Source organism: Microcaecilia unicolor, chromosome 5 (genome assembly GCF_901765095.1).
Source record: "Microcaecilia unicolor chromosome 5, aMicUni1.1, whole genome shotgun sequence".
In the NCBI taxonomy this organism is placed as follows: Eukaryota; Metazoa; Chordata; class Amphibia; order Gymnophiona; family Siphonopidae; genus Microcaecilia; species Microcaecilia unicolor.
Window position 1 is genome coordinate 82,005,283 of NC_044035.1, and position 22,416 is coordinate 82,027,698.

The window sequence follows — 22,416 nt, forward strand, 5'->3', positions numbered from 1 at the left end:
CATTCTATTCGCTTTCCGAGCCACAGCAGCACACTGAGCAGAAGGTTTCAGTGTATTATCGACGATGACACCCAGATCCCTTTTTTGTTCCGTAACACCTAACGTGGAACCTTGCATGATATAGCTATAATTCGGGTTCTTTTTTCCCACATGCATCACCTTGCACTTGCTCACATTAAACGTCATCTGCCATTTAGCCGCCCAGTCTCCCAGTCTCGTAAGGTCCTTCTGTAATTTTTTCACAATCCTGTTGCGAGTTAACAACTTTGAATAACTTTGTGTCATCAGCAAATTTAATTACCTCGCTAGTTACTCCCAGTTACTGCTCAGGCTCAGTTTCCCTTTCAGTGGGGTGGGGACTCTACTAGATATCTGGGAGTTCAGCAGCAAGCTTAATTGAACAAGTTACGCGAGGTCAATCTTAAACCCATCTTACTTTTTACTACAACCTTGCTGACCAATTGGTCTTCACTGCCTTTGTCATTCCTGCGTCATATGGCATTTTTTTCACATGGTCATCCTGCTAAAATGACTTTATGTTTTCCCCAAACTATTCCATTAATATTGGATAAGAAGAACAAATTACAGCTTTAATGATTGGTTCAGAAATTTCTTTGGAAGGGTCATAAAACTAGATTTATAAACATATGCACTCCGACAAAGGTGTGGCTCTGCCAGACTTTGATGTCTACAAATTGAGCCTGTCATCTCCAGCATATCACTGATTGGTTAAAAAATACTGATTGCTATACTCGGTTATGAGAAGGGGCTTATAGCCTCTTTGTCTCCTAATTATGTACTTCATGCCACTCCTAATATTTGCCAAAATCTGTTGAGTAGTTGTCTTAAAGTTCCCTTGCACAAGGTTTGGGTGTGGTTATGTAAGTTAAAGAATTGAATTTTAAAGTGACAGCATGGCTGCCCCTGCAGGGCAATTGTGACTTTCCAGTTGGCCTGGCCAGTAGATCTTTTAATGTTTGGGGAGCCAAGAAGCTTCATCTATTGCAACACTACCTTGATGATGATGGGAAACTGCTTCCTTTCACCCAATTGTATACTACCAATTATAATGTTCTAGTACATATCATGTTGTCATTGCAAGTAGTATACCATGCCGTACTTTGTATTATTGTTCAAATATTTTTACTGCTTTAATTTCTTATTGCTCATGTTTGATCTATTCTTACTGTACACCGCCTTGAGTGAATTCTTTCAAAATGGTGGTAAATAAATCAATAAATTATGATCTCTCTCCAGCGGATTCTTTCTTCTATTTGTCATTGAGGCATTATGTTTCATCTTTATCCATCTCTGCTCTGACTGAGGAGGAAACTGATCATGTGCAAGAGATTTCTTATTGGGAGGTTCCATTACCCTATGTGTTTCTTATTACTACAAAGTTTTGAGGGCTTCCACCATTGCACTTCCAGATAAGGGCGAATGCATGGGCTCCAGACTTGGCAATTGAGGTCTCAGCAAACTTGTTTAAGAAACTGATGTGCAAGCCTCTTGTTAAGTTGACCTCAGTAATCCATCGGGAACAGCAAATAATTTTTATTTCGTACTTACATTTCACCTAAGCAAGCCTTTCAGATGGGGCTTGCTCAGAATAGCCAATGTTTGAAATACTTGCAAGCAGATGCCACATTGGGCCATATGGTTCTGGTATTGCCCGCTCAGTGCTTCTGGTAGAAAGTTACTTCTAAGGTGCATTATATTTTTCAGTTTCGTTTACCTCTACAACCTCAGATTTTTTTTTGTTTGATGATTATACTGATTAAGTTTTTATTAGGCCTAACACAGTAAACTAATTTTATTGTTCCACCTGCTTCTTCTGGCCAGACACTTGGTGTAGTGGATGAGCCTGGATGCTCCTACTTTGATGCAATGGCTCAATTTGGTTAATACTATGTTGATATTGGAAGCCACAAGTTGGGCTGGGGCCATCCAGGTCGCTGGAAGAAATTTCAGCTGATTTGGGAGCCTTTTTGGACTGTCATGTCACATAGAATACAGAGTTGAACCTTGAACTGTTGATATTGTTCAGACCCACCCTCCGGGTGTTCTCTAGACTTGGATAAAAAACCACCAAGTCTGGAGATGTTGTGTTGGATTCTGCGGGGGGTGGGGGGTTAAATTGTTACTTCTAAAAACAAATTTACTTCTTCTTGTACTGCTGGTTCTCTTACTTTCCTTAATGAAGATGATATACATATTTAAAAAAAAATGCAGCAGCAAATGATTGTAAGGACTCTATACCTGTCGGCATAACAGACAATACATAACAGAAGCCAGAAAACTGATGGGAGTTTCATGGACTGCAGCTATAAAAGATAGCAAATAGACAGGTGCTTGCACCCAAAACCAATCAGGGTAACTGGCAACATTCATGGGGGCCCCTGCATTAATGGAAAAATTCAGAGGGTGCCACCAAGGCAACTGATACAAACACTGCATTGAGATTCATTCTTGAAGCTGTGACTTCTACAGCTATAGCTGAGCATGCAGAAGCAGCTGCTGCCACAACTGCATTTCTTAGACCAAAGTCATGCCAATCTATGCTGCCTTAACTACTACTACTACTATTTATTTCTATAGCGCTACAAGGCATACGCAGCGCTGCACAAACATAGAATAAAGACAGTCCCTGCTCAAAGAGCTTACAATCTAATAGACAAAAAATAAATAAAGTAAGCAAATCAAATCAATTAATGTGAACGGGAAGGAAGAGAGGAGGGTAGGTGGAGGCGAGTGGTTACAAGTGGTTAAAGAGGTGGGCTTTCAGTCTAGATTTAAAGGTGGCCAAGGATGGGGCAAGATGTAGGGGCTCAGAAGTTTATTCCAGGCATAGGGTGCAGCGAGACAGAAGGCGCGAAGTCTGGAGTTGGCAGTAGTGGAGAAGGGAACAGATAAGAAGGATTTATCCATGGAGCGGAGTGCATGGGAAGGGGTGTAGGGAAGGACGAGTGTGGAGAGATACTGGGGAGTAGCAGAGTGAGTACATTTATAGGTTAGTAGAAGAAGTTTGAACAGGATGCAAAAACGGATAGGGAGCCAGTGAAGGGTCTTGAGGAGAGGGGTAGTATGAGTAAAGCGACCCTGGCGGAAGATGAGACGGGCAGCAGAGTTTTGAACCGACTGGAGAGGGGAGAGCTGACTAAGTGGGAGGCCAGCAAAAATCAGATTGCAGTAGTCTAAATGAGAGGTGACAAGGGTGTGGATGAGGGTTTTGGTAGAGTGCTCGGAAAGAAAGGGGCGGATTTTACGGATGTTGTAAAGAAAGAAACGACAGGTCTTGGCGATCTGCTGGATATGAGCAGAGAAGGAGAGAGAAGAGTCAAAGATGACCCCAAGGTTTTGAGCTGAGGAGACAGGGAGAATGAGAGAGCCATCAACAGAAATAGAAAACGGGGGGAGCGGGGAGGTGGGTTTGGGGGGGAAAATGAGAAGCTCGGTTTTGGTCATATTTAATTTCAGGTGGCATTGAGACATCCAGACTGCAATGTCAGACAAGCACGCTGAAACTTTGGTTTGGATGCAAGGTGAGATATCAGGGGTAGAAAGGTAGATTTGGGAGTCATCAGCATAGAGATGGTAGGAAAAGCCATGGGATGAGATTAATGAACCAAGGGAAGAAGTGTAGATAGAAAAGAGGAGGGGACCAAGAACAGAACCCTGAGGTACGCCGACAGGCAGAGGAATAGAAGTAGAAGAGGATCCACCAGAGTGAACACTAAAGGTGCGGAGGGAGAGGTAGGAAGAGAACCAGGAAAGGACAGAGCCCTGGAATCCAAGTGAGGACAGGGTATCGAGAAGTATGCTGTGATCGACAGTGTCAAAAGCAGCGGAAAGATCAAGAAGAATGAGGATGGAATATTGACCTCTGGATTTAGCCAGTAATAGGTCATTGGAGACTTTAGTAAGCGCAGTTTCGGTTGAGTGGAGAGAGCGAAAACCATGCATGCAACTACTGCATTCTACACCATGGAAATGAACAGTGGCCCACAATCAAAACTCTCTCAATCCTGGACATCCAAATGAAAAGGAGAGAAGGGAATAAGCTGATGCGACCTCGAAGGATGCCGCTTGATGGGTAGATTTGTGGCTGCTACCAGGCCCCAATATGCCTCAGATTAAGAAGCACAGGTGATCTGACTGCATCTACCATTTTTTTTGAGCCTGTCAGGAGAAAAAACAGCTACCGTTTGGAAAGGTCATGCAGTCATCCTGGGGGAGCTGTGATATACCTTACACTGGGTAAAGCAACAGAAGTGGCATTTGAGTTGCATAATACATTCCAGTTTCATTCCTGGAAAATATTTGTAACAAATAAGATGACAGAACTGCAGCCAGAAAATTAAGGTGGCAGCATCTGCGAGACCACCAACTGTACCCCACAGGAGGAAGTATGTCCCCAGTGTATTATAAAAACTGTTGGAGATACTAGAGTGCCACATACAGAAACTGTGCTATTGTGCATTCTACAAGAGAAATGGCACAGCACCACAAAGACAGCCACCTCTCTGCTTCCCCATTCTCTACCTCTATGGATAACACTCATTCTCTCCGTCTCATCAGCTCGTAACCTTGGGATCAGAATTAACTCCTCTCTCTCTTTATCTTATCTAACAGACTGCTAAAACCTGTTTTCTTTCTCTATATCACCAAAATTCATCCCTTCCTTTTTGAGCACACTACCAAGGCAGCTGCCGGCCCTGTGGAGCCGCAGAGGCTGCCACCCCTAGCCAGTAAGCGAGGCTTCCAGTACTAGGTGGCACTAAGTGGGTGACGAGGCTACAGACATTGGGAAGCCAATGAGGCTACTGCACTAGGTGGTCAAAAAGACTGCTGACACCATAGAGCCACTGAGGCCACTGGCGATAGGCAACCGAAGAGGTCATTGACACTAAACAGTCAAAGAGGGTGCTGGTATCAGGCAGCAGAGGAGGCTACAGACACTAGGCAACTGAAAATTCTGCTGCACTAGGTGGTCAAGGAGACTGCTGCCTTGAGGTAGCTGATGGGTGTTGCCACCAGACAGCCAAGGAAAAACTTCCTCTAGGTCCTCAAGAGCCTGGCGCTACTGACCAATGAAGGAACCCCAAGAAGACTGCTCCATACTGTACTGTAGGGATCGACATCATCCAGGCCATAAGGTTGCTGCCACTAGGCAGCTCTGGAGTTTGCTGTTGCAACTTATGAGACCTTCTCCAGAATGCAAGCTAGGATGCTGCATCCAAAATGCAGACTTGGATGCAGTTTCCATAATACAGCCCAGGGAATAGTCACCAATAAGCAGGCCAGAGAACCGCTTTCACGATATAGCCCAGCAGACTTATGAGACTATACAACTCCTGATTCTACCAGAATGGAACCCAGGAGACTGCCATCCGTGGGCAGCGCAGTAGGCAGCACAAGGGTCACCACCTGCAAGCAGCTGAGGAGGCTGTCCCTAGACAGCCCACCAAGCTGCTGCCATTATACAACCCAACAGAATATTGCAAAGTTTAGGAGACTGCTAGAAACTGCATTACAGATTGTTACAATATCCCACCACAGGACGAGCACCCCACCTCCCCACACACACACAGAGCAGATATTGTGGCTGTGACAACAAAAGTTACTTTGCTAGTATGCAGCTCAGGAAGATACTGTCCTAAAGCCAGTGGTGTGCTGGAGCCGGCTCGCACGAGCCGGTTGTTAAATTTTTTAACATCTTGTGAGCCGGTTGTTCTGCAGGGCGAGCCGGCTCCGGTTAACGAGGTAAGCATGGCAGGAGGGTACCACAAGCCATGCTTATTACCCCATTTACCTCACCTCCCACCACTGCCCTCGTTTGCCTGCGCCATCCAGCGATTCTCCTAGCTCCCTTGCCCCCCCCTCCATCCACCCATACCCAGCGATTCTCCTTGCTCCCTTGATTACCTCCGTCGAAGCGGCCAAGTCATTGAAAGCCATGCCCATCTCTAGTCTTCCCTTCAAGTTTGTTCCCTCAGAGACCCGCCTTCTGATGTCATTTCCTCTTTCTGCGAGGGCAGGACTCTGAGGGAACAAACTCGAAGGGAAGGCTAGAGAAGGGCAGGGCTTTCAATAACGCGGCCACTTCGACGGAGGTAATCAGGGGAGTGAAGAGAATCGCTGGAGGGAAGAGCAGGGGGGGGAAGAGGAGAGTCGTTGGACATGAGTGGATGGAGGGGAGGGCAGGGGGGAAGAGGAGTCGCTGGACATGGATGGAGGAGAGGGAAGGGAGAGAGAAGAAATGCTGGAAATGGATGGAGGGGATGGAACAGTGAGGAAGGAGATGAGATGAGGGAAAAGGAAGAGAGGAGAAAAACTGCACATGGATGAAGAAAATAGGCAGAAGCTGGATCCACTGGACAGTCAAGTCTGCGGAGTAGGACCCAGCTTTTACTTACGGATGTAGGGCAAGAAATGAAGAAGAAAGGCGAAAAGTAAAGAAATAAATGGAAAGGAAGCCCTGGAAACAGAGTTAAGAGGACAGATAGCAGCAGCATCGGATACTGGGCCAGCATGATCAGAAAAACAAAATCAACAGACAACAAAGGTAGAAAAAAAATCATGTTTATTTTCATTATAGTGTTTGGAATATATCCATTTTGAGAATCAGGTGCTCAACATTAAAAGTTTATATTTATTTACTTATTTACGGCATTTTATCACACATTAAACATGAATTAGATTGGAACCTGGGATCATTTAATTTTTTTTTTCCTGGAGTAATGCATTGCCCCCCCCCCCAGGCTCTCTCCCCGGCTACAGCCAGCTCTGCAATTTGGGGGGGGGGGCTCAGATGTGGACTGGGGACGCAGAGGTGGCCCGGAGAGAGAGCCTGTTAAACATTTACCAGCACACCACTGCCTAAAGCTCACCTGAGGATAGTATGCGCTGAACAAAAGAGCTGCCTGTCCATAAGACAGGAGATTACTAACCATATAACATTAAGAACATAAAAGTGTTGCCATACTGGGATAGACCAAAGGTCCATCAAGCCTAGTGTTTTGTTTCCAACAGTGGCCAATCCAGTTTACAAGTCTCTGGCAAGATCCCAACAGAGTAAGGCAGATTTTGTGCTGCTTATCCTAGAAATAAGCAATGGATTTTACCAACTCCATCTTAAATAATGGCTTACGGAGTTTTATTACAGGAAATTAGCCAGACTTTTTTTAAAAGCCTGCTAAATTAACTGCTTAAATGTTGAGTGAAGAAATATTTTCTCCGATTGGTTTTAAATTTACTATTTAGTACCTTCATTGCATGCCCCCTAGTCCTAGTGTTTTTTGGACTACCCGTTCCACTCTACTCAGTATTTTATAGACCTCTATCATATCTCCCCTCAGTTGTCTTCTCCATGATAAACAGCCCTAGTCACTTTAGCCTTTCTTCATAAGGAGGTTGTTCCATCCCCTTTAACATTTTCATCGCCCTTCCTTGTACTTTTTTTTAAATTGTGCTATATCTTTTTTGAGATGCGGTGACTAGAATTCCGCGTAGTATTTGAGGTGTGGTCACACCATGGAGCAACGCAGAGGCATTATAATATGTGTAATGACAATATCCGAGAGAAGTAAAAACTACAAAGGCACTCACTAGGCCAGTGAAATCAGTATATGCCAGAAAGCAGCCATAAAGGAGAAATGTTTCTCAATGATTTTTATTTTTAAACATAGCGGAGCCTGACAGCAGCACACCAGTAGCTGTGCTGCGAGAGAAAAATACTTCCCAGTTTTCCCTGAGGAGAGAACTGAATGGAAAAGAAAATGTATTCTGGCTGAAAAGAACAAGCAGTCCCAGCAAAAACAAAACTGACCAGTACTAAAAAGGCGCCAAATGTGATCCTATACAAGATGGAACAAAAATAAATGCTCCAGAACTTGACGGCTCAAAGAAAAAGGTGACCATTGCCCAGCAACACGAAACACAGAGAGCTTGAGCTAAAATACATATACCATTTACTTCAATGAAAGACATACTTGTCAGTGAGACAACACATTGAAGGTCAAATCAGACTATAAAACATAGCCTCATCGTACCACTATAGCTACAACACAGGATTGGAATGCCACTAGAAGGGGGGAACCCGGCATCACCGGGTGTCACTTAACTAGGAGATGAGGGACCCAGAACCTTCGGGTATCATCCTGGCTCAGGCATCCAGAAATGAGCCCAATCAGACCAGCAGTAACCCCCTGCTCAACTGGTACCCAGACAACCGGTACAGGAGTTAACATGCATCCACGAGCTGCACAATCCATCCATCAAGAGACAGAGAAAATACTGAACATTCTACGCTGTACAATACCCTCGAGGGGAGACTTACTCAGAACTACTTTGTTTCTCTGTCTCCTTCCGCTGGTAGATGGACACTACCCATTGGTGCTGGACTGGTCTAGTATAGATGAAGAGGAAATAGGCATTTCCAATTATATAAAACATTCAACACTTACAGTGATCCCCCAAATCCAAGCAACTATCAAAGAGCTGCTTCTATCATTTGCAACAACTATGCTGCCTCTCTGCTTATATTAAGAGGCAAGTTGTCACAGTAGTGCATGCCATATCATCAAGACTGGATTACCATAATGCACCTTACATTGGTCTGACCAGAAAGGGTTTGGCCCAAAAAACAGAAAGGCAATTGATCCGCAAACTCCAAGGTGGAAATAATAGCAGATTAGTGATAGAGATATACAAACTTTATTCATGCAAATAGCAAAACTCCTTGCATCGCCCAACACTGGAGGTGTTTCGTCCAAAAAGGGCTGCCTCAGGGGCTATCCTGTGGTATAAACTGGCAGACAAGTGTATGAATGTCAGCGACACTGTTGACAGCATCTTCTTTAAAAAAAAAAACCCAGCACTAACACTATTATAGAAGTGGAGTCCTTACAACTGCCAGAGTGATGTATACAAACTACTCTTGCTATCGATAGCTGATACAGTAGATTTCTTAAGGGCTCCTTTTACAAAGCAGCGCTACCAATTAACATGTGCTGAATGCAAAGAAGCTCATGGGAATTGAATGGGCTTTTCCACATTCAGCGTTCTGCTAATCGGTAGCGCCGTTTTGTAAAAGGAGCCCTAAGTGTTTTTACTCTAGCTATTAACTCAGATTCAATCATGTTGTGATCACTGTTGCCAAGTAGATTCAGAACTGCTGCCTCTTGCACCAAGTTCTGCATTCCACTAAGGACCACATCAAAATAGTTCCTAAACCAGCTACAGTTCTATGACTGCATTGCCAGTGACCTTTTGTTTAAGCTTTTGTTTTCCTTTACTTTATTCCCCTCTTTTCTCTATTTTCCTCTCCTGACTTGCTGATGGTTTATTGTAGTTCCTTTCCTACTTAATTTTAGTTTTGTAAACAGCTTTACTCATGTCCTCTGAAAGGCAGTATATTAAGGGGTCCTTTTATTAAGGTGTGCTAATGGATTTAGAGCATGCACTAATGATTAGCATGCGTTAAATGAGAAGACCCCCAGAATTAGTGGGTGCTAATCGTTAGCGCACCTTAGTAAAAGGACCCCATAAGAGACTAAAACAAACATTTATGGATTTGTTTGGTTATGGTTTTATTTCTGTTTGTATATACTAAAGACAGATGCTAGAGAAAAAGCATTTTGTTTTGTACCTTGAATGTGGCATTTAATTCCAGGAATGAATCAAATGTTGTCAAATAAAAATAATGTACAGCTTTCCAGTCTCCTGATGATCTAGCTTTATCTATATCTTCCCTAGAATAAAACCAGAAACAAATATCATATATACAGAAAGAACTAAATAACGTGATACAGAAACCAAGTGAATAAAAATCATATATACTCACTTATTTTAACTGCTAATATTTACATCTATACAACCAGCATGGTGAGGCTCTTAAGTGCACCCCCATGTTGCATATTTGGCAAAAAGAACCTTAAGATAACTAGATCTGTCACAACAAATCATTAAATCATCTTGTCTTCTATACGAGATAATCCTGGCCTCAGAACATTAACTTATGACAAAGGACCTACAAATTTTGAGCTTGTAGGCGGTTTATGATAAACAGCAACCGCCCCCCCCCCCCCATAATGTAATTTATATTTACATTTCAAAACCACGACAAATGGCAAGTTCACCAACAGCCCACAGTCAAATGCGCAAATGTTGTTCCTCTATTGGCATGGAGTCTACCCAAAACTATGGAACTGGTATGTCACAAACCCTCTGAGGAACCTATTTACTAACTGTTAGCTGTTCCAACATGGGAATTAGCTTGCACTAAGACAGGGATATCAATCAGGAGAGGGGAATGAACAGGGAATAAATAGCTGTGTCTTACAATTAACACATGAATTGTTACCATGCATTAACTGTCAATTACACAAATAAAGCAGAATATTTCACATCACCTGAAGTGTAGCTAACTGCATTCTGTGTTATCAAATTGAGCCATTAATGTGTTAAGGCAAACTTTGTCCCTTTTAGTGGCATGACCACCCTTCAAAACTCCAGAGAATGCTTCCAGTAGTTATCAAGGAGGTTTTTCACCTAATGTATGTTATCTTTTGCAGTTTGTGTCTGGTGGTGATGGGAACTCACAAGTAGATAGTTTTTGGTGTTAGTACTTTTCTGTATACAGTGGGTCCCAGGCTTCCATCTGTCTGCTGCTTTACTAAATCTTCTAGAAAGAGGGGACATCCGTCATTCTTAATCTTGTTTATTTTCTTAGAATCTGCCTTTGCTACTCAGGCAGCGGAAGCAGTGGCCCATCTCCTCTCTCTGGGCAAAGTTACATATGCCCTTCAAATATCTAGCTTTCCCAACCTTGAATCTGCTCATGGTAGTTCGGTACAGATTCAGCCGTAGCTAAGTCTGTAATTAAAGAGGAACCCAGTTTTAATTAGTTAAAGAGATATAGTTTATTAGTATTAATTAGCATTGATACATTACCCAATAATGAGGATACCAGCAATTCAGTCAATCATACAGTGGAACAGAATCACAAGACACACCAGCTCTCGGTGGTGCTCTGTCTTTCTCCTCCATCAGCATCTGCATCTCCGTCTGTATCTGCCTCTGCATCTTACACCTCTCGGGGTGCTTCCTTTATACTGTCTCAACCCAATGGATTCCAATGGGATCCAGCTTTGTCAGCAGAACTTGCTATCCCTTATCAGTTGATAAAGAACCGATAAGGGTGACTTCATTAGGTCCCAGGTTCTAACTATACACAAAAGGGGTGCAAAGCACAGCTGGCGAGATGACTTCATCGGTCACTCTGCTCTTCTCAGCTATTCTTAGCTCCCCCCTCCCTCTGTGTACTCTCTAACTACATACATCTACCCCTTTATCTACTTTCATTAGCCCAAAACATCTTTCATGACTCTTCACCGATGCCAGTCCCAGGCATGTTTATAAGAGCAAAGGACCCCTTCCCGTGCCAGCTCCCTGAGAACTCAGTTCAGCTTGTGCTGCAGAAAAATGTAGTTTGTATCAGAGATGACTTTAGATTTTTAAGAGAAGCCTAGCTCTTTATTATGAGCCATTTGCTTGTAGAGGCCTAGCTCTTTAGCCTGAGCCATTGACCTGTATTTTACTGACAGCAAGGGCGGCCATATATATACAATCTCTATGGTGAACCTGATCTTTGAATTACTGCTGTTTAGGGCTGTCAGAAACTCATTCAGGTTTTCAAGGCTATGGGGGTCAAATGACAATTGTTATCATCAACATAGGGACCCAAAGGTTGGGCTTAATTAAGTCTGGCACTATTCAGTAAGGCTGATTCAAGTGATCCCATAAGTATTTTGACCACTACTGTCTGAGGGTAGCATTGTCCTTGGAGATGAAAGAAGACTGTGAATAGACAGAACTCTGCTAGGCTAGCCCACACTCTGACAGGAGACTGTGTGTCTCCTATTTTCAGTGCTTAACCCGGATTGTTTCATTTACCAGGACTTTGGAGAAGAGGGAGATGATGTTGAAGCTTATGAGGAGGTCTGCATCACTTAGGTGAAGTCTGTTGTTGGAAGAGATGACATCTGTTAGAGGGTCTTAATTCCCCAGCCAGATGATATGCTAAAGGGTGAGTTAATTGTACTCATGATGGGTCCTAGTGGGGCATCCAGATTGTGAATCTTGGGTATGCTTTAAAATCTGGGGGTCAAGTGGCTGCTCCATTTCAAACTTCCTCTGCTTCAATACAGGTGGAATTGTTGATCCAGTTTGTTACTTTCCTGCTGATCTCCTGGAGCAGGTTGTTTGGCTGCATGTCAAGATGTTTTTAAATAAAACAATCTTCAGGATCCATCACCATGGTTACCATCCCCTTTGTCTACCTGAATTATCACCAGATTGTTTCATTCTTTTAACCATTCCTTGTCTGGTAAGTTGTGGTGGGGTGCCTTGGTGTGGATCAGTATACACTGGTGGTTTCCCTGTAGATGTAATCTGTCTGGTCGTCAGGAAATCCCACAGAAAGCATCTTCCACCCCCACAATGTCATCTGTTGTGTGGATCTTGTTCAGAGTTACTGCACAATACAGGTCTTTTCATATGATGGCGGTTCTAACCCAGTCCAGGGGCTCAGATTTTAGGTTGATTATGTTATTGTAGCATTTGAGTCTCAGAAGATCCTCTGAGCTCTACTTACCTTGTATGAATGAGCTTTGTTTATGTTTGAGACCTTTATTTCTGTTAAGGTTATGGTAATGTTTTGTTATTTCTACCAATTTTTTTTTAATTTTTAAAAAATCTTTCTAGGCCACCAATTTTCTTCTTTTTCCAGGACAGAGGTATTGGCATCCTTGGTCAATTAATGAGATCTGATAATTTTAGAACTGTACAAGAGCTCCTCCAACAGGTATACCTTCATTTAGCACTTTTAGATGCCGTCACCAGGATCTACTCAGTACAATGTGCCATTTAAGAAAAGTTTGCATAATGGAGGCAGACAAAGTAGACTGAGGGGCCCTTTTACTAAACCAATTCAGAACTACTGCCCAGTATATATTTTATTTTCCAGCATGTGGCGCTAACCGTACGGTAATCAGCATTGTACATGCGCTGACAATACCGCCCGGTTAATGCATGATACCTTACCGCTAAGTGAATGAGTGGCGGTAAGGTCTCAGGCCCAAAATGGACACGTACCAATTTTCATTTTGTTGCATATTCATTTCTGCCCCCCTCCCTAAAAAGGCCTTCTTTGCAGGTGCGCTGAAAAGTGGACCTGCTCACATCCAATACACGTCTACACCAGTGCAGGTCACTTTTCGGTCACTTTTAGTAAAAGGACCCCTGAATTAAGGAACTCCAAATTCGCCCATCATGGTGGAGAATCACATGCCAAAAACAGCAAAAGTAGAGGCTGACAACTTAAGTTGTTTGTGACCCCTGAGACAGGCGCTTTGGCGCCGAAACACGAATCGTGTCGAGTCTTTGATATGAATATTCTGAATAAACTGTTTTTGATATTATCTCCCTATTGGTTTGTACATTTGTCAGCCTCTACTTTTGCTGTTTTGTTTTGATTCTCCGTGGAGGCTATTCCTGTTCTCTTGGATTTGCGGAGAATCACATGCCTCCATTTTCACTACCTGGATTAATTCAGTACCTGCACATCTATGGCTAGTGACATGATAAAGGGAAGCAACTCCGGTAACCGAGGTGCCAATGATCAAAGTAAATGTGGGTGCTAGAGGCCATTAGTGCCATACTAGTGCTGCATTTACCAGTGCAGAATAATCAGAGGGGTCTAATGCAGCAAACAATGAGCACGCTAGGCCATAGTGCAGAGAGCATGCAAATGTAGTCAAGCTTATTTAAATGAGGTCACTTTCTATTCCTCCCCAATGATCAGAAGAGAGTGCCTGAAACAAATTTATCTTATCGCTATAAAACAATAACACTAGGTCCAAGAAGGCTTTAGGGTATTGTAAGAATGGATTTCCCATGATTCTCACGTTTCTTTCTGTAAAATCTACCAGTTTTGATTGCTTTTGGTAGCAGAAGGAAGCCCTTGAGTGCTGGTTGTGAGAAACAGTAGACCCAAATGTGAAGCATACATTGACATTCTTGTCCTGTGTCTAAATTTAAAGAAGCCATGTTAAAAAAATAAATAAACACACATCTAAATACAAGCATCCAGAAAAAAAATTTAAAACGCTTATATTTATGCTGCAGAAAACAAGACACCAATGTGTGCTTCACGTTTGGGTTTTATCAGGCGCATGCACACAGGATCTAAGCTTACCATTGAACTCTTCTGTGCATGTACTAAGCAGAATCCTCCCGCTGAACTCCTTAATGCTCAAAGCTATGAGCGTGCCTATATTTGCATCTCATTAGTGCTGAGCATTAGGGCGTTTTCTTCTTCTCTGTTCAGCTGAGTAGAAAAAACAGACAACTGAGTTGCTATGGAGAGTACTTCCAAAGTAACTTAACATTCTCCAGCACCTAATCAATCATTCTCAAAATGGTCAGAAGTTTTCAAACTATGCAATTCCTGGAGAGCCCTGAAGTAATGTCGCTAACGGTGATTATTTATTTGTAACATTATACCCCGCGCTTTCCCACTCATTAGCAGGTTCAATGCGGCTTACATAGTATATAGTAATAGTATATAGTATTATACTCTTGGAGGAACTCATGTACAGTTTTCAAATGATCAGATTTCATTAATTGACCAAAGGTTATCTCTCTCCTGACAGGCTCTCCATGAAATCTCTATTTACTTTGGCAATATTGGAGTGCCAAAACAAGCATCTTTTTAGAAAGGCAACTTTGTGGATTTAAGTGCTGGAATATCACATGGAAGGATCAGGAGATACTTAGAAGGAACTAGATTGATGGGTTAATGCTTTATCAAACATGTCAAAGTTGAGAACATTGTAGCTGAACCTCCTGAGCAAGATCCTGGAGGTGACCCAGGCAGATAGTCAGATATTTAACTGAACCTGACAGATGCTGAAGGAAAGTCAGTTGCTGGAGCAGCTGCAGGGCAGGTGACTCGCCTGAGCTCATGGCCTTTGCAATCCATCATGACTCATGGTGAGCCCTTGGGCCACAGCCAAGTTGATGCTACCTAGCCAACCCGAGGGCTGGTTAGGCCCCGACTGGTGGAGGGCAAGGCACCCAGGCAAGGCTGGACTGAAGAAAGGGCTGGAGTGAGGCAGGAACAAGGCTAGAACATGGAGCAGGAGCAAAGCTAGAACAAGACACAGGCAGTAGCTGGAGACAAACAAACAAGGTTACAACATACACTAGACAATTCTAGGGGACCTGTTTCAAAGGCACTGGCTGGGAGACAGGAACTCCCTTATATACTACCAGACAAGAAGAGATGACATCAGCCAGTGCCCTCTTGCAGGGCCATAAAGAAAGTGCTAGGTTTCCAGGAAGTAAAATTCTTCTTGGCATAGAATGTTGCTGGAGACCATAGAGAACAGGTAAAGGGTGAGACAGTGAGGCTGTATTTAAGGGACAAAAACCAGTAATCTAGATATAGAGAGACTGACAATTTCTAACTCTTGAAACCAACGTTTCTAATTCTAGTGAACACACAAAATGTCAGAGAAACATATATTTCTTTGCTTTTCCAACAAATATATATTTTTATGAAAAAAAATGAAATTTAAATACGCCAACTTACTGAAATTCTCTCACAGTTTTGGTATGAATAGGGACTGTAGGTTCTGAAGGAATCAAAGCTTTCATTTCTGGTGGCAACAAGTCTGTGGAAATGTGCTGTTTTTGTTTTCCTTCAATACAAATTGGTGGCAGCTCTCTTACTATTTGAGACAAGAAAAACATTGTGTCATAAATGTTTTCAGTTAAATAAATCATCTATTTTTTTTTTACATATTCATGGTGCTTATAATTGTTTTTCTAAAACATTAATTTGTATGTGCAAATGTTACTGCTTTTAAAGTGTTGATTAAAAGGAATTAATCTATGTCAAAATCCTCAAAAACATCAGCTACTCTACAAATAACTAGAGTGCACAAACAGCGACATTACAACAGAGGATTTGGTTGACACAAAAAGACCATCACTAACTAGTTATTCATGCTAATCTAACTCTGAAGAAGGTTGTTCAGGCCTTACTGTAGAAAGACACACATTGCCTTACATCTAACAGTTCAGTTCTTTTACAGTTAAGGATGAACATAGACACTACTAGTCATATCCTATTGTGACATCTTAGAAAGAAAACCATGCCTAAAGGTCCTTTTACAGAGCTGCACTAAAAATAGCCTTGAGGCTATTGGGTGGCAGAGTGGCCTAGTGGTTAGGGTGGTGGACTTTGGTCCTGGGGAACTGAGGAACTGAGTTCGATTCCCACTTCAGGCACAGGCAGCTCCTTGTGACTCTGGACAAGTCACTTAACCCTCCATTGCCCCATGTAAGCCGCATTGAGCCTGCCATGAGTGGGAAAGCGCGGGGTACAAATGTAACAACAACAACAACAAAAAAAAGAGTTAAAATACCCAATTTTCTAAACGGCGGCAAAAAGGGCAAAAAAGTCCTTCTACAGAATTCAAATAGTGAACAGGGTGGAAGAATATTCCAAAGAAACGAACAGAAGTCAGATATCTTCCAAAAGATTTATTCTCCTTAAAAAGTCACATGAGCCACCTGGACCCGACATGGTCTGTGTCAGCTGTTGTGCCTTCCCCAGGGGTCACAGCTATGTCATAATATATGAATAAATAAGAATAAACATAATTGTGTAAACATAAAATATGTAAATCTATATTTATGAAAAACAATGTGAAATGAATTAAATAAGGTGAAATATAACAGACAAGAAAGTGATGCAAGGGGTAAGAGACTGATATAAATGGTGCCGTGAACATGTTAGTGAGAAGATAGACTACAAGACAGAAACCACAAAATAAAAATGAATAAAAATAAATGTCAAGGTATGTAGAGTGCATGGTAAAAAGATACCAATAAATAGAGTGTACTAGAAAAAATAAATCTCACTCTAGAATTCCCTTCCCACTTTTATCCAATCCGAACTATCATTTCCTAAGTTTAAGGTTTTGTTGAAATTGAAATTATATTTGTTTGATAACATTTTCAAACCACCACTGTGATGTTTTTGGGTTACATGTTGGTCTGTCTGTCTCAACAGCTCAGTACATGCTCCTAGACCTCTACAGAGTATGTATGAATTGTTCTTGTTAACTCATCTTCTGCTTTCCTGTTTTACTCTGGCATTCTTTTCTATTTTTAATTTTATTTTTAAATTGTTAGCTGCTATGACTTGCAATCAAAAATAGCGGGATATCAAACCTTTTAATAAACAGACAAACATGAGTCCTTACTGCCACCTACTATGTAGGTGGTAAGGACTCATGTACTTATCCTGCACTAATCAGTTAGCACGCGGTAATGCGGATGTGCTGATTACCGTAGAAATGGCCACTCAGCAAAAAAATAAATATATATATTTTTAGTGCATGAGTCTGCCTTGACCTAGAGAAGCCCTGTCCCCGAGTGGGGCATCAAAGAGTTGGCTCCTGCATCAACTCTGGCAAAGCTTCCTCCACTGACGTCAAGGGAGTACTGGCTTGGGTGGCAGCAGACACCTGGACTGCATGTCACACCAGTGTCAAAGATCTCACTGCAGGCTGAGGGCCAAGCGGGGCTGCAACTAGAGGCATGGCAGGCACAAGCAGCCTCAATGCCGATGCACTCAGTTGAATGAAGCCAGCCAGCAGTTCTGGGACCAATTCCCAGATGTGTTCATTGAGGGATGACACCAGGAAAGGCAGGGCACCGGCTCAGAGTTAGCCTGCAGAACGTCTGATGTTGAGATGGGAATGCATGGAGACCTTCACACCAGCATCTCTTGTATGGAGGGGGAGCGGTCCTCCTGGTGCGGACACATCTCAGGTGCCAAATCCCTCGGTGTCCTGGAGCTCCCAGCACTGTGCATCAAGGGGGATCGATGCCAATGCTTCTTGGTCTTCACCTGAAGCCTACTGCACTGGGAACCTTTGTGGATATGGAAGGAAAAACTTCTGTGGTCAAATCAAACGACTCAATGGTGCTGAAAAAAAGGGCCATGTACCAGAGAAAAAAGAAAAGGGAGAACGTGACCAAAGTCAAGGCCTAAATGCGGACTAGAGACATGGAAAAAGAAAGTAAACTTAAACGTGGGGGGAAAAAATAGCCAAAAAAATAAAGGGAAAAGGGAGAACCTGAACATGGAAACAAGAAAAAAAAAAGCTCAGCGCTAAAATGCCGAAAGTCACTTCAAAAAAGCTCTTCCAAACCGTGCTGTGAGGAGTGAAAGAAAATGATGTGTCCACTCCCCACTGCAGTAAAAAAAAAAAAAAAAAAAAAACTGGTAGTCCTGCGCTCTTGTAGTGGGCAGCAAGGCAGTGCAGCAAATCCCTTACTCCACAAAAGCTCTTGTTAGCTTGATATAAGCTTGGAACTGGGCAACACAGATCACGTTATCCCACTTGTGAGAATTATAGGCCTGCTTGTCCTCAGAGGAGGAGAAATTTCACAGGCACATTTAGTTAGCATTAAAAGAAGGGATTTAAATTGAAGGTTTTAATAAATATTTTTATATTCCCTTAGGACCATGCCCTGAAGCAGCATAGGTGAAACATGGCCCATGTTGGCAAAAATCCTGTCAAGGGATTTTGAGCTGAGTTAACTTAATGCTTATGTTTATTAATACAAAACATTTAAGTTTGAGATAGAGATGTTAAAGAAAATCAATGGAGAACTGATGAAGATTTAAGCGAGTAATGAGACAGAGCAGAGTAACTCATGTGAAAAAAGTCACTTCCCAGGTCTGATTAAAGGAATTAAAAATTGAATAAGATTTAGAATGTTTCAAATGTATAACCACAGTATGGTAGCGGCATTGAGAGGAGGAAAATATTGCCTTCATTGAAGTGTCAATAGAAATTGGGTTTGGTTAGGAGCAAATTGAAAAGCGTTGGGCGTTTTATTTTGTTGTTGTTTTTTTAAATAGTTGCTCAAATCTGCCCCTGCTTATTTCAATAGAAGGGCCAGCAAAAATTATTTTTTGTAATGTTTTGAATATATTGCATTCTGCTTTTATTTTAGTGTTTCACATTTTTATGTTGTAATTTTCATTGTTACGTTTTTATATGTGCCCCCCCCCCCCCTTGCCCTTTAGCTTTTTCTAATTTTTAACTATTTTTCTCCTGGCCATGCTGAGTTCTAGAAGTATTTTTTCTACCCAGTACATCTGCAGTGGTGCCTTGAAAAAGCTTTCCAGCTTTATTGCAGCTAATAGTAGAGGAGTGTGGTAGCCGTGTTAGTCCACTCTTAAGGTTGTCAAGGAAAAGAAAATAAGATGATACCTTTTTTATTGGACATAACTTAATACATTTCTTGATTAGCTTTCGAAGGTTGCCCTTCTTCCTCAGATCGGAAATAAGCAAATCTTTGCTTATTTCCGATCTGAGGAAGAAGAGCAACCTTCGAAAGCTAATCAAGAAATGTATTAAGTTATGTCCAATAAAAAAGGTATCATCTTATTTTCTTTTCCTTGATAACTTTGCAGCTAATAGAAACTTCTAAAATTTGGAATGCGAGTATGCTGGCAGCTGTATTTCAGAAGGATGTCTCCTTATTTGTTGGGAAACTTGGAAATGAAAGAATTAATCAGAGCAAAACTGAGTATTGTTATTTTAAGGTGTGAAGTTTTATTTTATTTGTTACAATTGTATCCCACATTTTCGCACCTTTTTGCAGACTCAAGTTCTATATATTTATTTATCCAAAATATTTCTAGACTCTCCAAGGTTTAAAGTGGTTTAAAATAAACATATCAGTCTCTGTTATTACTTTACCATGTTTGCTGTTAGGTATAAGAATTTGTGTGGGTGAGTTTCTGTTTCCAGCTGCTTCTTTCTTCTGGTTGATAGATGAAATGAAACTGCTGAATGTGGAAACCTGGCCTCTGGCACCTCTTTCTGCTACCTATAATAAAAACAAGCCATTATTTCAGCATTGTCTGACATATTATTGTAAAAGTGATTTCACTCATCTGAATTACAAGAATGATAAGATCAATACAAAAGGTAGCCAACAACAATTCTTTCCTCATGTTTTGAGATCATTACCAGGTTTTAGGTTAAAAGCTTGTCTAAGCAACAAAAAAAAAAAAAAAAGGTCTTCAACTTCTATGAAACTGCATAAGATCATGAATATTCCAAATGACTGGCCTGAACACCAGGATCTACACCAATCAAGGTACTCAATCATGTAGGTCATGGACTGCACTCTGGGAAGTCAAGCCTGTAACCTACTGCACCAGTCCAACCTACATCAACTGCTGTGGATAGAGAAATGCTGAAGGGTTCCAGGTTGCACCAGCTCCTTATATCAGTGATGTCAGTGGAACAGTTCAGTATGTCTACCTCCATCTGCTGGTAAGGGGACACAACTTACTGGTCTGGAATAGACTAGCAGGATAATAAAAAATTAAAGATTACTCCACAAACATGGCCTTTATGGGAGGATCGTAACAGAACAATCTACAAACATTTTGGAATTATTTTTAAAAATATACACATTTTTGGAAGTTTGACCTTGAAAATACATAGCACTTTATTACAGCATCACTGGCATGCAAATCTAGCCATGTTTTGGTCTTCTATGTTGAAATGCCCATTTTAAAACTAGCAAATTTAAAGCACATTTAAAAGAAATGCAAGATCTATGTAGTAAAGAATTTTTCACATTTTATTATGGGACATATGTATAGGCAAATATTCAACGATCACTGACCCCCTAAATGGGCTATAGAAATACTGAATTTAAACACAGACTATAATCTCACCGCATAAAGCTCTATGACATCATATCTTTCCAACAAGAATTGTTTCTGCTGCCAAAGAGAAACTGTCCAAGGAAGGCAACTGACCCCCTGCTGGAATACCATCTCTTTCTGACCTTGTTGCAGACACAGAACAACAAACACATTGTCCCGATATGACCCAGAGCCCCTCACAGCGAGTACACCTCTTTCCCCATTCAGAAACTGATTCTACTCCTCATAGCACCAGTGCTGCACATTTGTATGTATTGCGTGCACAGAAGAGGTCCATGCTACAAGCCTGAAGAGCTTGACCACAGAATCAATTACAAATAATAGCCTGAGGAACTGCTTCAGGATTTCTATCATCAAAGCAAGGTACTCACTTACCAACCCCCTCCCCCACAAAGAAGGTTGCTCCCAGCTGAATCCCCTCCGAGTTCTGGTACTGCTGCTATCAGAAAAAAATTGCTGGTTCATTTTTTTTCCAAAACCAAAGTTGCAAGAGAAAAGTGGGGGTGGGGGGTGGGGGAGAACAGCCAAATGGCTCAAGCATCTGAGGCTCAAATAAGAGGAGGAATAAGCCCAGACTCCTCTGGAGACTTCCTTCATTGGAAATTTCTATTCTACACAAAAGAACTCCATCACTCAACTGACAATCCAGTTCTCCAACTCGGCCAGGAGTAGAACTCTCCAGAATAGCTGGGAAGTTCTACACAGTAAGTCTATCAACTAGAGACAGAGCAATACAGACCGGCATGCCCAATAAAGAGTAGAGCTCAAGTCTGACTGGCTCTGTTTCCCACCTGCTGATTGACAAACATAACCTATTGGTTCTGGACAGGTCTGGTAGAAACAATAATACTATATTAAAGAAAAGGTACAGGGTTAAAGGAAGCTCTTCTCCTTTATGACGGCTGATCAGCAGTTAAAATTATTTTCCTTGTTAATTATAATTCCTTTTTATGTTTTGATTTTCTGTGTTCTTCTGCTTTCCATTTTTGTTATAAGTTTCATCACAGTAAACATAATTACCCCATACTGTTTCTATACAGTTAATCCAGCATCATTCACAAATGCTATTGGCGTGTAGTATGTCTCTCCTGATCACTCATGTAGCTGCTGCAGAACTTCTCCCCAGTCCCTAGAGAACATATTTTGGGATTTAGAATAAATGAGGGCCAGCTCAACTGATGGCTATCAAAACAGCAGAGAATTTCAAATATTAAGTTCTAGGTGTACTCATTATTTAGTCATAAGAGCATATGAAATGTCACACTGGATAAAACTGAAGGTCCATTAAGCCCAGAATCCTGTCTCTAACAATCTAATCCAGATCACAAGTATCTTGGTTGATCACAGAGAATAGATCCAATCTTTCTTGCTTACACCCATGGATAAGGAGCGGCTTTCCCCAAGTTTACCTGGCTAATAATGGCTTATGGACTTTTTCCTTCATGAACCTTTCTAAACCCAACTATGTTACTGTTTTTACCCTGTCCTCTGGAATTAAATTCCACAGCTTAGCTGTTTGCTCAGTGACAGAAATATTTGACTTGAAGTTGCATTTATATTCCACAAAATTCCACATAAGT

At 41.7% G+C, this 22,416-nt stretch overlaps 1 protein-coding gene across 1 annotated transcript in view; it reads right to left on the reverse strand.

The window, feature by feature from the left end:
• Positions 1 to 22,416, reverse strand: part of HECTD2 (HECT domain E3 ubiquitin protein ligase 2) — a 137,203-nt gene that overhangs the window by 109,040 nt on the left and 5,747 nt on the right. The window contains exons 2-4 of the mRNA XM_030204820.1: positions 19,854 to 19,983; positions 15,656 to 15,794; positions 9,650 to 9,752 (exon numbers count right to left, since the gene is read on the reverse strand). Of these exons, the coding sequence (XP_030060680.1) occupies positions 9,650 to 9,752; positions 15,656 to 15,794; positions 19,854 to 19,983 (372 nt within the window). The remainder of the gene's footprint in view (positions 1 to 9,649; positions 9,753 to 15,655; positions 15,795 to 19,853; positions 19,984 to 22,416) is intronic.